Below are 15,548 nucleotides of genomic sequence, written 5' to 3'. Positions count from 1 at the left end.
GGCTTCTGAGTATGTTTAGTCTATCCAAGATTTCATTTTGAGCTAAGGGCTGCAATGACCAGAAATGGTTTATTAAAACGTGTTCTTCTGCAGAAACGGAGTCCTCACTGTCTCTTGTAGGAGGTTGAATATCAAGGCGGGGTGTATCCTTCATTTTTAAAACTGATGGATCTTGTTTGTGATGGTCCGGCTGGCTCATTTGGGATCTGTTTTATCGTTTAGGTTTTTTCCGAGGGTGCAATGAGATTAAGGGCCACTATCTGAACAATAATCTTGGTCATCCGATTGTCCTTTTAACCCATTGTTGTCTTTTTAATTGTATATATTGCTTGTTTTATGTTGCTATGGCCATTGGCTAATGCGAATAAAGTTTATCTATCTATCTACTTTCTGGCCAGGGTTCTGCATCCACCATAGTAGTCCTATCATGGTCCTCATGAGGGACATTTCCCTTCATAAAGGTTGTTTATTAGTATCGTTTTTGGAGCGAACCCTAGGCAGCATATTCCAGCAAGAGTTTAACCAAGCCCCCGCAGCACCCATGGTTTATATTTTGCAAAATGTAAATGTGCCCATTCAGGCAAACAAATAGGGAAAGGGGCCATGGCATATGAAGTGAGACGGACCTAATATTTCATCCATGTGCTGTTTTAAACAGTGTGCAAGTCTTTCATCTCTCAGCAGCCCATTCTTTCATATCATTGGGATTAACAGGAATAATTACAGATAAGGGATGCCAGCTTTAAAGGACGCTCTTATCCTAGCAGGACAACAACTGAATGTGATATCTAATTGCCTGGAAAATACAATTAACATTCATTCTGAATAAGTGGTATCCTATGATAAACTAGAGGATTCCAACTAAGGAATCTGACTGTACAATGGATTAACTGATTGAGCCTTTTATGATGTGATACACATGATCAACAGTCTCATATGGTTATCTATTGCTGGATGGTATCATTCAGACTGCAGGTGTTTGGATCAAATCAAATCTATTTTAATGTTTAGATGCCCTATTTTAAAAGCATCATGTACATATAAAACTAGCATGCTAAAGAAGATAATAGCCTAGCCTTATCTGTGACATGTTTGTTTTGTATGTTCAGGAAATGATTTTCCACGGGACAGCATCTTTTATCTGCCTCTTGAAGTGAAATAGGCTGTCTACATTATGTACAGTTTCGTGGATGACTGTGCAGATTGGCTCCAAGAATAACCAAAATATAACATGCTACTCACCATCAAATTTCTTGTGCCTGGACACAAAGGTTGTGCGCACAAAATGACTTGTCTCCTCCACCAAGTTCTCAAATTCCAGTTTGCTTTGCTGGCTTAGCTTGTCTTCCATTTCTGATGTGCAGCATGTATATTCCTGAGGGCAGATTCTCAAATGTTCCCCTGCAATAAACATAAATGAATGCAATGTATGAATGAAGGCATGCAAAATTTACATCCCTGTTCATATGCCCACACTGGTCCCACTTTACGAACATTCGCTATGTGAAATTTCACATATCCATACAGGAGGCATCAGTACCCAAACCTATGCATATTACCTGTACATATTCAGATATCTGAGCAGAACATTTTTTACTTCCTTGCTTGCCTTTTGTTCGCTGGCTGAGGAACGGAGGGAGGGGGAGCAATCGGACAAACCAGAGAGCATTTGTTTGTGTGTTTTCCTGTCTTAAAAAAATAGTAATTAAAAATTGGGGGTCAAATTTGCTTTGTTGAAAATGCATTAGAAATTTTCCCATAGAAATCAATGGAAATTGTCAGCTCTTCCTGTAAACACTCACCTAGTGAATGATTTCCAGGGAACGCCTTGTGTTTGGTAAGCAAGATGTGCATGTACTGTCAAGTTACTACCAGCAAATTGCTTTCTATTCATTTGCAATGAATTATTAGTCACTGCTCAGCCATTCATTTCTGCAACCAAAAGGACTGCATAGTGTAACGGTTGAAGGGGCTTCAGTGCTTAACTGAAAAGAATGTACTGGTGAAACCAAGTGTTTGAGTGTTCTCAGGGATGGGGACCCATTCTCTCACCAGGGTGGTATTCCATGAAGCATTCAGAGGCAATGTGTGACGTCTACTGCATAGGGCCTAAGGTTTCAGTGGGTAGAGACAGAAACAAAAACAGAGGGGGCATCACTTTTCATTCTCTTTTGGCCACTCAACATGCTAACAGGGAAGACCAAATTTGCTCTTAGCCAAACATTTGGATGGATTGCTTAATCTAGTTTCCCCCCTTTCCTTTTCCATTGCAGCATCTATTTTGGTTTCCTGCATCCCCCCCCTTCCAGTCTCCGTCTCCTCCTCCTCCTCCATATGAAATGGGCTGCATGAAATAAGGTCAAAGGTCACAAAGCCACAAGTTTCCCACTCCAGGACATCTAAATAAGGAAAGTCTTTGCCAGCTGAAAGAAAGCTAGCGGGAAAGGGCCCTAACTAATAAGTGAGTCCCTGGATCTTGGAAATACCACTGAGAAAGCCCTCTCTAACACCTCTAGTAAACGCACCTCCATTATTGGCCAGACAAAGAGAAAAACAGTCATACATTGGTTGTTGAATGCCCTGGAACTCGGACGTCTTGGATCCTGAATGCCGCAAACCCGGAAGTGATTGTTCCGGTTTGTCAACGATCTTTTGGAACCCGAACATCCAACAGAGTTTCTGTGGCTTCTGATTGGCTGCAGGAGATTCCTGCAGCCAATCAGAAGCTGTGATTTGGTTTTCGAACATTTTGGAAGTCAAACGGCCTTCCGGAATGGATTCCGTTCGACTTCCAAGGCACATCTCTTGTGGATCTTCTCAGTAGAGGTGTCCACCCTTCCATCAGATGTCAAGGAGATAAATAACTACACAACTTTTAGCAGCCCAATATAGAGAAGTTTTAAATGTTTTATGTTTTATTACACTTTAATATTTGTGTTGGGGACGCGGGTGGCGCTGTGGGTAAAAGCCTCAGCGCCTAGGGCTTGCCGATCGAAAGGTTGGCGGTTCGAATCCCCGTGGCGGGGTGCGCTCCCGTTGTTCGGTCCCAGCGCCTGCCAACCTAGCAGTTTGAAAGCACTCCCGAGTGCAAGTAGATAAATAGGGACGCTGGCCACGTGACCCAGAAATGTCTCCGGACAGCGCTGGCCCCCGGCCTCTTAAGTGAGATGGGCTCACAACCCTAGAGTCTGTCAAGACTGGCCCGTACGGGCAGGGGTACCTTTACCTTTACCTAATATTTGTGTGCCTATATATTAGAGCTTAAGCTCAATTCTGGCTTTATCTTTTGCATTTTAATAGCAATGTCTGACTGTCACAAGTTCTCATAAACAAAAGCAGATTTCCTGTTAGACACACATCATTGTAAGTAAAAATGCAATGAAGTATTTAATTAATGTTTATGCTACACAAAAGAAAAGCAATAGAGAAGTAATGATTTTCATTCAGTTCCCCAGATTTATCTCTTGGTGTACCATGCCACTGCTCTTGACAGTATTGGTTTCTTCAATGGAGGCTACAAGTGGATGCCCATTATTTAGCTCATGAAATTAAAATACTCGGTTATTACTACATGAACCGTGAATTTCCAATTGGTGCTGTTCTCTGGTTGTCAGAAATATTTAGGCTGGCTTGCAAAAAGGAGAAAAATCCACTGTACCCTTGAGAAATAGAATAAATGCCCTGACTGTGAGAAGAGCTACATGTGCCAATGTAAATGTTTCACTTTCAGCGCAAACCATGCTGATTAAAATCTCAACATGCTCTTTTAATGCACAGAGGCAAGACAAGGGCTTACATACTATTCAGTGGCTAACTTTTCCAAGACTGAATACATATTTAGATCTCTACATGCTCGTATCGTACTCATACCATGAATCATAGCTGTCAACTTACAGATTTGAAAATAAGGGACCAGCAGCCTCGAAAATAAGGGATCAGCAGCCAAAATAAGGGATTTTCTGGGCACAGGTATGTTCAACTTCTGAGCCCCTCCGAGCCAAAGGCAGAAAGCCCAGCCAGCAGCCAAACGAAGCCTCATCAATAAGGGACAGCAGCGGGACATGGCGCTGGGATAAGGGACTGTCCCGCCAAATAAGAGACGCTTGACAGCTATGCCACGAACATTCTACCATTGACTTGCCCATCTGCTTTTCTTTTTCTGCTTATGCTATGCTTGTCACCAATGGAACCCAAGCTAGCTCAAGGTCTAGAGCCTTGGTTCCAAGTGGGGTGAAAGCATTTCCAGAATTGAATCAGGATTCTCTGCTTCATAATTTTCAACCTTCATCCCCGGGGCATGTGAGGTGGGAATCTAGCTTGACTCAGGAATGTCCTTGGACTGTGTTAGACTCTACCTCACATCCTAGTGGCCCTCCAACACAGTGTACAGGCAGGGTTTTCATCAACCCCTCACTCAGTTTGTGCCTTTTGTCCCCGTGAAGAGACACCCAACCACACCAGACCTATTTGCACATGTCTAGAGTGGACTGTAGAGTCCAGTTTCTACTCCAGAATTTGGCCAGAGCAGAATGGTTTCATTTTAAAATTCAATGACAAGCAAGATGCATCTACCTGCCCCTTTTTGATCATGCAAACAAAATCCAGCTGTTTTTGCTTTGAAGTTCACTTCATGCTTCTAACACTAGGGGTTTTTTTATCTGGGATGTTTTCAACGTGAACATTGCAACCCAGCAGGGGAATTATGCACTTGGGTTTCTAGCAAGGAACTCAGTGGTGCGAAAGGCAAGCACGAGACTGAAATGCGTTCCTTCTGAAATTCTGGGCTTTCATTGGGCAAGAGTTCATGATTGACAGGTGGGACCAACAAACCAGACAATCCTAAATATGACAGAATCAAAACACTGAGATGAGGAAGAGTGGACCTGCTTGCTTGCCAGTCAAGGATAAGATGAGCAATCAGGCAATGCCATCCTCACCACCACCACAACCCTCTGGGTAAGAGGTGAGTGAACAAGAGAGTAGGCTGAAATTATTTGTTGGCAGAACTTGATGGAATTTGTGTGCCCCTTCTGAGAGGATGAAGCCAAACTGATTTCAGACTGGTAAGCATTTGGTTTACAAACATCTGCACAGGGCATTAGAGCCTAGTTAGTCTGTAAATGTTCAATGTTGTTAGGCTTCCATGCTTCAGTGAATTGCTATCGGTAATCTTGCAAATTAACCTTATGCCAATAACAATAGCAACAATAACAAATTAATGGCTTCTCCATGAACAACATAATGCCTGAACAGGCTAAATCACCTTTTCCCTCAAATCAAGCTCATGTTCTCTGTTTTGTAACACATTGTTCTAAAGTGGCATTAAGGTATCGATTTTGATATTTACAAACCTTGGCGATTTTACAGGCTGTAACCACTCACAATGAACATGATGCTCTTTTACCCTGGGAAATTCCACTTATGGCACTTTCAGCAAAGATTATATAGCATAAGGGGCATCAGATACAGCTAGCTGGCTTTCCCTTGCCCCAAAGGGTGTCTCCATAGAGTAGCTTGACTGCATTAAGTTATGCTGTGCCAGCACTATGCCAGACACAAACAAGAATTAATTCAGCAGTTCACAATGACCTACTGCAACTCAGTGAACCACAGTGCTTCAGACTAAAGATGCTGACTTACATCTCTCTCCTTTCTCTGTGGCCCACATTATATAAATCAAGCCAATCACCTGCTACAAATTCAACAACTAGTGTTCAATTCCAGTTTTTATTACAGCTGTAATCTCACACCTGTCTGCACTTGCTCCATATTGGAAAGCATTTACAGTTGAATTTGGGAACTTATGTAACGTAGCGTGGCAGCTTACGAACCACACTTCTATACTCAATGCCAGATTATTGTGGGGTTTGAACAACAACTGTCCCCCACTCTCCCCAGTCTCTAGGGATTAACAGGAAATGAAACAGCCCTATATTTACGTATGGGGGACCTGTCAGGCAACCACCCAGAGAATTGTGAGAAACAGGGCAAAACGAAATAAAAGCAGGAAAAAAACCCAGGCCTTATAGTTACTTTAGTGGAGACTTTTAGTCTAGTGGTAGTACAAAGAGGAGGAGACTCTTGAGAGTCCCATGGACTGCAAGAAGATCAAACCTCTCCATTCTTAAGGAAATCAGCCCTGAGTGCTCACTGGAAGGACAGATCGTGAAGCTGAGGCTCCAATACTTTGGCCACCTCATGAGAAGAGAAGACTTCCTGGAAAAGACCCTGATGTTGGGAAAGATAGAGGGCACAAGGAGAAGGGGACAACAGAGGACGAGATCGTTGGATAGTGTTCTCGAAGCTACCAGCATGAGTTTGACCAAACTGCGGGAGGCAGTGGAAGACAGAAGTGCCTGGCGTGCTCTGGTCCATGGGGTCACAAAGAGTCAGACATGACTAAACGACTAAACAACAACAACAACAACAAGTACAAAGGGACCTCTCTAGTTTCCCAGAAGTTTTCTTCTTTTCCCAATGCTGTTTGGTAACACATAGGCCAAGTCCCGGCCTGATATTCCTCAGGTCACAAGTTTAAGGTCTGTTGTTGGGGTTATGTCATGATACTCTGGGATGGTTCCAGGGTTAAGCGGAGTCATGACTAGGTCTGGGTGATATCAGCTATTCAACATCCTAAATACACTGCAATATAATGATACATCTTTTGGGAATTATATGGACAGAACTGCTTAAGTTGTATAGAAATTTATTTATGTATGCTACTACAGCAGCAAGAATGCTACTTGCCCCAAAGTGGAAAGAAGTAGAAATCCCAGCAAAGGAAGAATGGATACAAAAACTTATGGAATATGCAGAAATGGCAAATCTCACCGAAAAAATAAGAAATCAAGATAACAAACTTTTTATAAAAGAACGGAAATGGTTTATTGAGTATTTACAGATAATTTGTAAACAGATAAAAAACATTAGCAGGATTATTGTAATAACCTGCAGTTTCATAAGAGTATATATTTAATGTAGATAATTAAATGAGCAAATTAAATGAATTTGGATATGCAGAAGATATTTTTAGAAAATGAATTTAAGGAACTGCAGAAAGAGGGGGAAGGAAGTCAAACTTTGAAAGGAAAAACTGATTGGAAAACTAATGAAATGTATAAATTTGAAAAGTATAAATAAAACCCTTTTTTTAAATAAAAAAGATACATTGCAATGTTTAAAAGTGGAGGGAGAAACAAGCTGCATCAGACCCAACCTTGCAACTGAGTGAAACTGCCTCCACTCCTTTGGCAGGAGCAATGGCGATTACACCTTGGCACCTTGACGGGTCTTGGCCGATGTAGCTTGCTTGTGTGCTGGGTGCTGGTGGTGGAGGGACTCAGGAGCAGTGGTAGTTTAATTCATGATATACAGCTAGGTGAAGGTGCCCTCAAACTGATCCTGGGCAATGTATTGTTACATCGCCAGGCCTAGTCATGGCAACATGCTATTTGGGGACCCTCCCACCTCCCAGGGCCTCAGGAAGTGTGACACTGGAGTATTGGGCAGGGGGTGTCAGGATATTACCCAACATGTCATGTTTCTGTGGTGGATGCCACGTTCTTTTCCTCACAGAGTGCTCTGGAGTAACCTAGTATCTGGTGGAAAATCCAAGATGATGGCCAGAAAGCTCTTGGTGCCAGACACCATAAACATGCAATTTTGCCAATTTTTGCAAAATTGAGCTGCCCATGTTTGCACCAGGCCTGATGATGTGGACTTAGAAAAAGGGTATCATGACATGGAGTTTTAAAATAAGTGTGTCACTTGCTAGAAGAATAGTCAAAATGTAAAATTAGGCTTTTACTTCTCCCACAGCTGAAATCTTACTAAAGCTCAGACCACAGTCATTAATTATAATGGCATCCTTGTTAAAGTAGAGCTTAATCACACAAACGTATCTGAATTTCTTATGATTTGCGGCATAAATTTTACAATTACAAGAATAATATTTTTTATGATATACTCAATTTTGATAGTGCCTGCCCTAACCCCAGTTGAAAGCCAGTCATAAACTCTACAATTTATAGTACACTACCTAAGGTTAAATTCATGTAAGAATGATGAAAAGAATGATACGACCATTTCTGAACTTTTCTATACTATGCAAGAGTGGACAATCTTTCTTCTTCTTTCTTACAATCGAGGAAACTGTTTGGTTTCATATTCATAGGATTGTAGAGATGCAAGGGACACAGAGGGTTATCTAGTCCAACCTTCTGCAATGCAGGAATCTCGACACGCAGCCCCAAAGCCAACTTGAAACCATGCCATACCCTGCTTAGTGTTGCAAATGTGCTAGCATTTTATTGCTGCACCACAAGGAGGAATAAACCTTAGTTTGAGAAATGGTCCTTAGTTTGAGAATGTTGTTTTGTATTTTGTTGATTCAATGACAGAAGTTTAATATAGTTTTCATAAAGTTTTCTAGAGGGTCTATCAATGCTAGTCAATAAATACAGAAGCATCAGCTGCTTCCTATATGAATATAGTAGCATTAGAAGCTGACTTACACTGAGCCAGGTCATTAATCATTCTAGGCCAGTACTGACCACACTAATTGCAGAGTTTTCCAGGGCCACAGGACAACTGAGGTCTTCCATTGAAGGTCCTTCAGCTGTAGAGGCCAGGGTTTGCAAAACAGCCATTGTTCAACTGAGCTATGGCAGCATGTGGCTCTGAAGTCAGACTGCCACCACCATTGTACTACTAACTTCCACACTGAGTGGGTTTAGAACTGCATCCATCCTCATTCTTTCTTTACAAAAGTTGGATGCAGATAAACATTGCATCTATCTTGGTCCAAAGCTGTACTTCAAAGATTGCATTTTGCTTGCACCCTGTTAAGTATTTTCAGAACATTGCTAGGAATCTAGTTTACATTTCTTTCACTAACTGTTTATTCAGTAGAAAGGTCACAACTGACACTCGCCTCCTTGCAGTCACAATTCTTCTGGAGTTATAGATTTAATACCATAAATTTCTTATAATAAATGCCAGCCCAGAGTCTGTGATGCCAGATGTTCCCATTGCTTGCCAGAGTTTCCCACTCATTCATGTCGAGTCTCCAAAGTCACATTTGCAAAGATCTTCGCATCAGAACTGTGGGTGATTTATGTGCCTTTTAGCACTGGTTATCTCACTCTAAAATATGCATGTGAACAAGCCTACATGGCCATCTTTGAAAGAGAGGGCGCAAAAATGTCTGTAAGCTTGGGAAGTGTTATAGGGTCAAGTTTGGATAAGAGGCAGCTGTACCCAAATTTAGATGTGGAATGTGTGTTTTCCGGCTGGGATCCCTGGGGTCACTAGTTAAAACTCAGAGCAAACAGGCAGCTCTACTCTGTCGGCCAGACTTTTGTCTAAGCTTCTAGAACTTATACCAATTAAAACTTTCATACTGTTTGCAAATAGTGTGAATGTTTCACACCTCTGTTTCCTTTATATCTGAATAGGGTACTGAGGCAAGGGCAAGCATCATCCAGGTTGTTCTCAAGGCTAGGACTGAGGGTTTTTGTTTTGTTTTTTTCAAACTCCTGAGTCACTTTTTTTTTTTTTTTTCCAAACTCCTGAGTCACTGCTGACCTTATTATGAGGGAGAACTTTAGGGATGTGAAGTTGAAGGGTCCTTTCTCAAACAGTGTCTCCTTCTCCAAAGTGGCAAATTGTCCCTCCTGGATGCTGGACTTTAATTAATTTCCTTGGTTCTGTGTTTTCTTTTAAAGGTGGTCCCTCGCCTGGGTAATGGACAGAGTGGTGTAGGAATCAGTTCTTACCACAGCAGGCTGCTGCCTTAGTCCCCCATAATGACAATTTGCCAGTTATCAAAGCAGGCACAACACATAAAAGGTTATCCTTTTATCATAGCAACCCCATAGGGCGGGCAAGGGTGAGAGTCCTAAGAGCAGCCAGTTATCTGCATGACCAAGAAAGGAGTTGAACTCGCATCTGGACTCAGTTACTCCGTAACACTGCCTCATTTTGTCAGATCTCTTGGTGAGATCAGCAAAAGCAAGGAAGAGCTGTTCTGCATTGCTTCCTGCATTTAGATTAGCTGGTGCAGATTGCGATCATATCAGAAGTCAAGACTGTCTTCTTGGTGCATCTACATGAGGTCAGTTATAACTTACATTAGCATGAATAGAATGCTAATGGTGGAAGTTTTGAGGTCCATAACTTACAGTGCATTCTTACAATTCATTGTTTTAGTATGAAATCTTACGTTTCTCTAGTGTTTTGCTCTCTGAGAACATGTTGAATATGCAAACCCATTTCTGTGCAATCAATAAAGATGCCTTTGGCTATTCTTACTTATCTAGCCATGTCATGATGACTAAGGCACATTAGTCACAAGTTAGCATGTGATCCTATTCTTCCATTAAGGAGAAGCAAACATCCTTAATTTGCTGCATGAGCATAGAAAGTTAAAGAGTAATTATGTCAGCACCAGGTGTGGAAGACCAGAAGTGCAGGATGCTGGAAGCATGAGCCCCAATAGGAAAGAAGCACAGAAGAAAGTGTAGTGGGAAAAACTTTCAGGAGATGTAGGCAGGACTAGGGAAGGGAGGGAGGGAGTGCAGATAGGTGGTGACTGGAAAGCTGGGAAGTACAACTACTTTGCACCTTGGCTTACTGCATTTTTCAAGAGCAATACTACATCGCAGAATGCTTCACACTATTACTGTTTTCCATCTATTCATGCAGTTTTACTACAATTGTGTAGCACTAGGACACAGTAAATCCATCCACTGCTTTCAGGCAATAATTAGTTGCTACATCATCATTACGTCAAGCCACAGGATGGAGGAGAAGTTAAGCTGTTTGCTACTGAGATTGTACCAGTTCAGTTTTTCCCATAGATTTATGGGAAGGTTTTAATAATCAGGTAGTCAGGCTCAGGAATGTTTATTTCTGCAACTCCTGCAACCACACAATTTGGAAGGTGGAAGGGCTGCCTGGGGCAAATAACGTTGATGCCCACTTGCACATCACAAAAGTAAGGGGAATGCGTAACAAAAAAGGGGTGAGGACACAGCTCTGCATAAAAGGTGTATATGATCATCTATATGTATAAATGCAAATTCAAAAATAGTTACTGTAATTTAAATAAAAATACACTACGACAAGGTGATCAAACAACCTGGGTGCTTGTCTAAATTTATTGTTCCAGTTCTAAATGTTGAAGGGCAAGGCACTTGCTTTCACACAGTACTTTGCTTTGAACCAGACTTTGATTGGGTGACTCTTTGTAGTCCCCGCCCCCATCAATGACATGCTGGCACCGCAATACCAATTTCATGTTCAGAAGCAGACTGGATGATCTAGACAAGATCCCTGCCTTGCAGGGGATGAACCAGATGAGCCTTGGAGTCCCTTCCAATTCTATGATTTTGTGGACCTGCAGTTGAATCTTACTTCAACAATAGTGATGAGACAGATCTCCCAAACTTAGACCACACCCAAGGGGCACAAACTGGCTTAGGGGATAAACAGCACACACCTTGCTGCCATTCCCCATTTAATAGCATTCATCACCTGAGGCATCCACCTTATTCTGTTGAATGGTTGGGCCAGCCTTGGAAGGCACCTGTAGATGAGTCAACGCATAATGTTTGTAGCCAGGCTTGACCAGGGGCAACCAATGAACTGCTTGGGTGGGTAGAGCTACATTGGGACCTGAGAGAATAACACAACTGTTTAAGGCAGTTGAGCAGGGCAGCAGATCAAGAAGCCCCTTCCCTAGTCCCTGACTGATCCCGACCATTTCCAACATGCTTCTGTCATGGTGTGGAAAGCTCACGCGTTACTGCACCTCCATCTCTTCCTGCCACCAGAGCAGAAGTCATTCCAAACAATGCTAACATGCTAACACTGTACAAAACAAACGTATTTGTGTTGTTTGCAACATAGTGGGATCTCCCTCTTCAGCACAAAAAGCAATTTTGAGGAGACTCCAGCAATCTGCCAATACAGTGTATGTATCCTAAGACACTTGGGATGCGGGTGGTGCTGTGGGTTAAACCACAGAGCCTAGGACTTGCCGATCAGAAGGCCGGCGGTTCAAATACCCACAATGGGGTGAGCTCCTATTGCTCGGTCCTTGCTCCTGCCCACTTAGCAGTTCGAAAGCATGGCAAAGTGCAATTAGATGAATAGGTACTGCTCTGGCGGGAAGGTAAACGCCGTTTCCATGCGCTGCTCTGGTTCACCAGAAGTGACTTAGTCATGCTGGCCACATGACCCAGAAGATGTACGCCGGCTCCCTTAGCCAATTAAGCGAGATGAGCGCCGCAACCCCAGAGTCGGTCACGACTGGACCTAATGGTCAGGGCTCCCTTTACCTTTACCCTAAGACACAGGTCATAACATCAATGCAGATTTAACCACATCTCACACTGTCTGTCTGTCTGTCTGTCTGTGTGTGTAGCTGAATGCTAGCAAACCAGAAATGTTTGATTTAGCATTCTAGCCAATATTCAAGTGAAGAAAATTGAAATATCCATTCACCGGACCAAAGATTGTTCCCAATGAACAGCCGTCTTGACATTCTTCCTTCTGGCACAGCAATTAACTTCTCTGTAGGGTATAACAACACAGCACATTGCCTTGCTGAAATTGCATCTGGCATTTAAATAGCGCAGTTCAACTTTTCTACTTATACCCAAACCTATGCATGCAATGATCTGAATGCATTCTATTGCAATGCTTCCAGACAGGACAAGATTGAAGGAAGATCCCCCCAAAATATGGTTTCCAAAAGAGTAGATTAATACACTGAGGATGCAATGCAAGTAGCTCTACTCTTTGAGTTAAACCTGCAAGAAGGACATGGAACTGGCGGAAATGACTGGCAGAATCCGAGACCAGGGAGAAGAGTTGGTGGAAGAAGATTGGAAAAAAATTAAAGTATATTTGCAAAAATATTGTAAAATCAATGAATGTTAGAAGGATGTTGGAATGAAGTTATATGGTTTTAGCAGAAATGTCATAAAGAATTAAGTAAAGGCTGATTGATAATGGGCCAAAATGAAAAAAATTAAAGGTTAGACCGTTATGATATATTACAGGAAAAAATTGAGAAAGATGGAAAGAATTTACTGAAATAGTAAATTGAACTAGAATACAAAAAGGGAGGTGTGAGGAGGTCGATGAAACAAGTAAATGAAAGGTAAAGTTATGAAATATTGGATGTGTTTTAATGTTTTTTTTTCTTTTTTGCTGTTTTGCTGTTTATGTTTTTTCTTTACTTTAGATGTATTGTAATGTATGTTTGTTAATTTTTATTGTGTTTTTTATGTTTTATGCAATTCTTAAATTCTTAATAAACATCTTTTAAAAATTAATAATAATAAACCTGCAAGAAGGAAAGCACACAACTCCCTCCCTGCTTTCCCCACCCCAAGAAATCAATACTTTCCCCCTTTCCCTGTATGAATTCATCTGTTTGTCCTCAACAGAGAAATCATCTTTCTTCAGACACCTTTTGTTCCCTTAGAGGTTTGAGGTCAATTAAAAAATGAATGCCTTCCAAAACAGACTGATAATTAGTTAACAGTCTCTTCATTATAAGTCCCATGGGGAACATTAATTTACAAGAAGTCCTGACCCAGTTGTCCTTGGAATACCATCAAACTCACAGAAACGAAGGTCATGGCAAAGCTATTCTCTCCAGCACTGCATGGGGTGTAATAAAGAACGATACCTGGAATGTTATTTCCTAATCTGTCTGAAGACCATCGTCTCTTGCTGTCTTGTCATTATATTCTTCAAACATACAGAGGTAGACAGCTGGGGGTTTTTATTTTAATGGCCTAACCAGATGTGAGCATTATTGTGAATGCATGCGTGAATGTATATTGTTGAGAGTGGCTTTTAAAGTATACGGATAGCTTTAGGATAGTCTATTGAATCAGGCCAGTGGAATGCCCTCCCATCAGATGTCAAGGAAATAAACAACTATCTGACTTTTAGAAGACATCTGAAGGCAGCCCTGTTTAAGGAAGTTTTTAATGATTGATGTTCTGTCGCTTTTTTATTACAGTCATGCCCTGGTTGTTGAACGCCTTGGTACTCGTGCGTTTTGGCTCCCGAACAATCGAAACCCAGAGGTGAGTGTTCTGGTTTCTGATCTTTTTTGGGGGGGAAGCCAGACACCCAATGCAGCTTCCACTATTGTTTCTGGCATGCCTGTGCAATCAGAAGCAAATCCGAAGCCACACCTTGGCTTCCGAATGTTTCGGAAGTCGAACGGATTTCCGGAACGCATTCTGTTCAAAAACCAAGGTACGACTTTATTATTATAAATATTCTGTTGGGAGCCGCCCAGAGTGGCTGGGAAAACCCAGCCAGATAGGTGGGGTATGTATGTATAAATTGTTGTTGTTGTTGTTGTTGTTGTTGTTGTTGTTGTTGTTGTTGTTGTTGTTGTTGTTGTTGTTGTTGTTTCCTGTTCCCAATAGTGGAGAGTCAAATACCTCCAAGAAACCCACAAGCAAGGCAGGAAGGCAATAGCTTGAGACCAGATATTGTTGGGCTACAAATATCATCCTTGCTGATTATTGGGCATGCTGGCTAAGGCTGATGGGAGTTGGGAGTCCAGCAGCTTTAGTGGTTTCCTATGTTTCCCTGTGTTATTCAGATTTATATTGCACCTGAATATAGTTATCACGGCTACCATCACGGCTATAACTACCAACCACAGATCCGTCAAATGACCTTTTCAAACCATCTGAGCCAGTAGCCATCATGGCAACTTGGGCCAGTGAATCCCTAAAGTTACAGCCAATAAATATCATTGGGTGAACCCATGATGCAGTGCCAAAGGAGGTAACCTTTAATATATTGTGGGATATATTCCCTTGGACCCCATTCTGGCAGTGGAAAAATCCAGAGTTAAAACTGGATTGAGCCAGAGCCACAAGTAGGAAGGACACCCCCTTTGTCTCTGCCACACACCCCTTTTTTCATCTCTCTTTTTGCAGGGCTCCCTTCATTTCTCATGCTCAGCACCCACATAAAATGAGCCCAAGAGCCATAGGTTGTTCGCACATGTTCAAAGATTATGAGAAAATGATGGGGAACCCCCTCATATTCTATACCACAAAACCTAAATTTGTGGTTCAGGAAGATAAGAATGGACTCACACAAACACCTATTTAACTATCAGTTATGGAATACTACAACCGATATATGGGCACCCATTTTAAAAGATATCACAATTTATTCTGAAAATGCCACATGTGACGCAGTAGTCTGCAATTATATGCTTTCTCATTTTCTTTCAGCAGTATATTAATCCAAATCTGACCTTTCTATTAGATTATTTGATACTGCAATGGATCAAAGCTGCATTACAGGGAGCTCAAATAGCCACTGGCGCTCATCTTTAAAGATGATTTCTTAAGACATGTGCATTTTTACTTCATACTGTTCAGCTAACAGTCACCTTTATTCATTGTAAGCCTCCCAGGTTTATATTAATGATACTAAGAAAAAGAAGACAGAGCACATAAAACGGACACTGGCATTTCAAGATCTGTTTACATAGT

At 41.7% G+C, this 15,548-nt stretch overlaps 1 protein-coding gene across 2 annotated transcripts in view; it reads right to left on the bottom strand.

Moving 5' to 3' along the window:
• Positions 1–15,548, bottom strand: part of GPC6 (glypican 6) — a 796,760-nt gene that overhangs the window by 565,452 nt on the left and 215,760 nt on the right. For both annotated transcript variants that reach the window (XM_028728291.2, XM_028728294.2), the window contains exon 2: positions 1,243–1,401. In XM_028728291.2, the coding sequence (XP_028584124.2) occupies positions 1,243–1,401 (159 nt within the window). The remainder of the gene's footprint in view (positions 1–1,242; positions 1,402–15,548) is intronic.

The sequence above is a fragment of the Podarcis muralis genome, chromosome 4 (assembly GCF_964188315.1).
Source record: "Podarcis muralis chromosome 4, rPodMur119.hap1.1, whole genome shotgun sequence".
Lineage (NCBI taxonomy): Eukaryota > Metazoa > Chordata > Lepidosauria > Squamata > Lacertidae > Podarcis > Podarcis muralis.
Note: the sequence above shows the minus strand (reverse complement) of the source record. Positions and strands in the feature narration are given on the sequence as shown.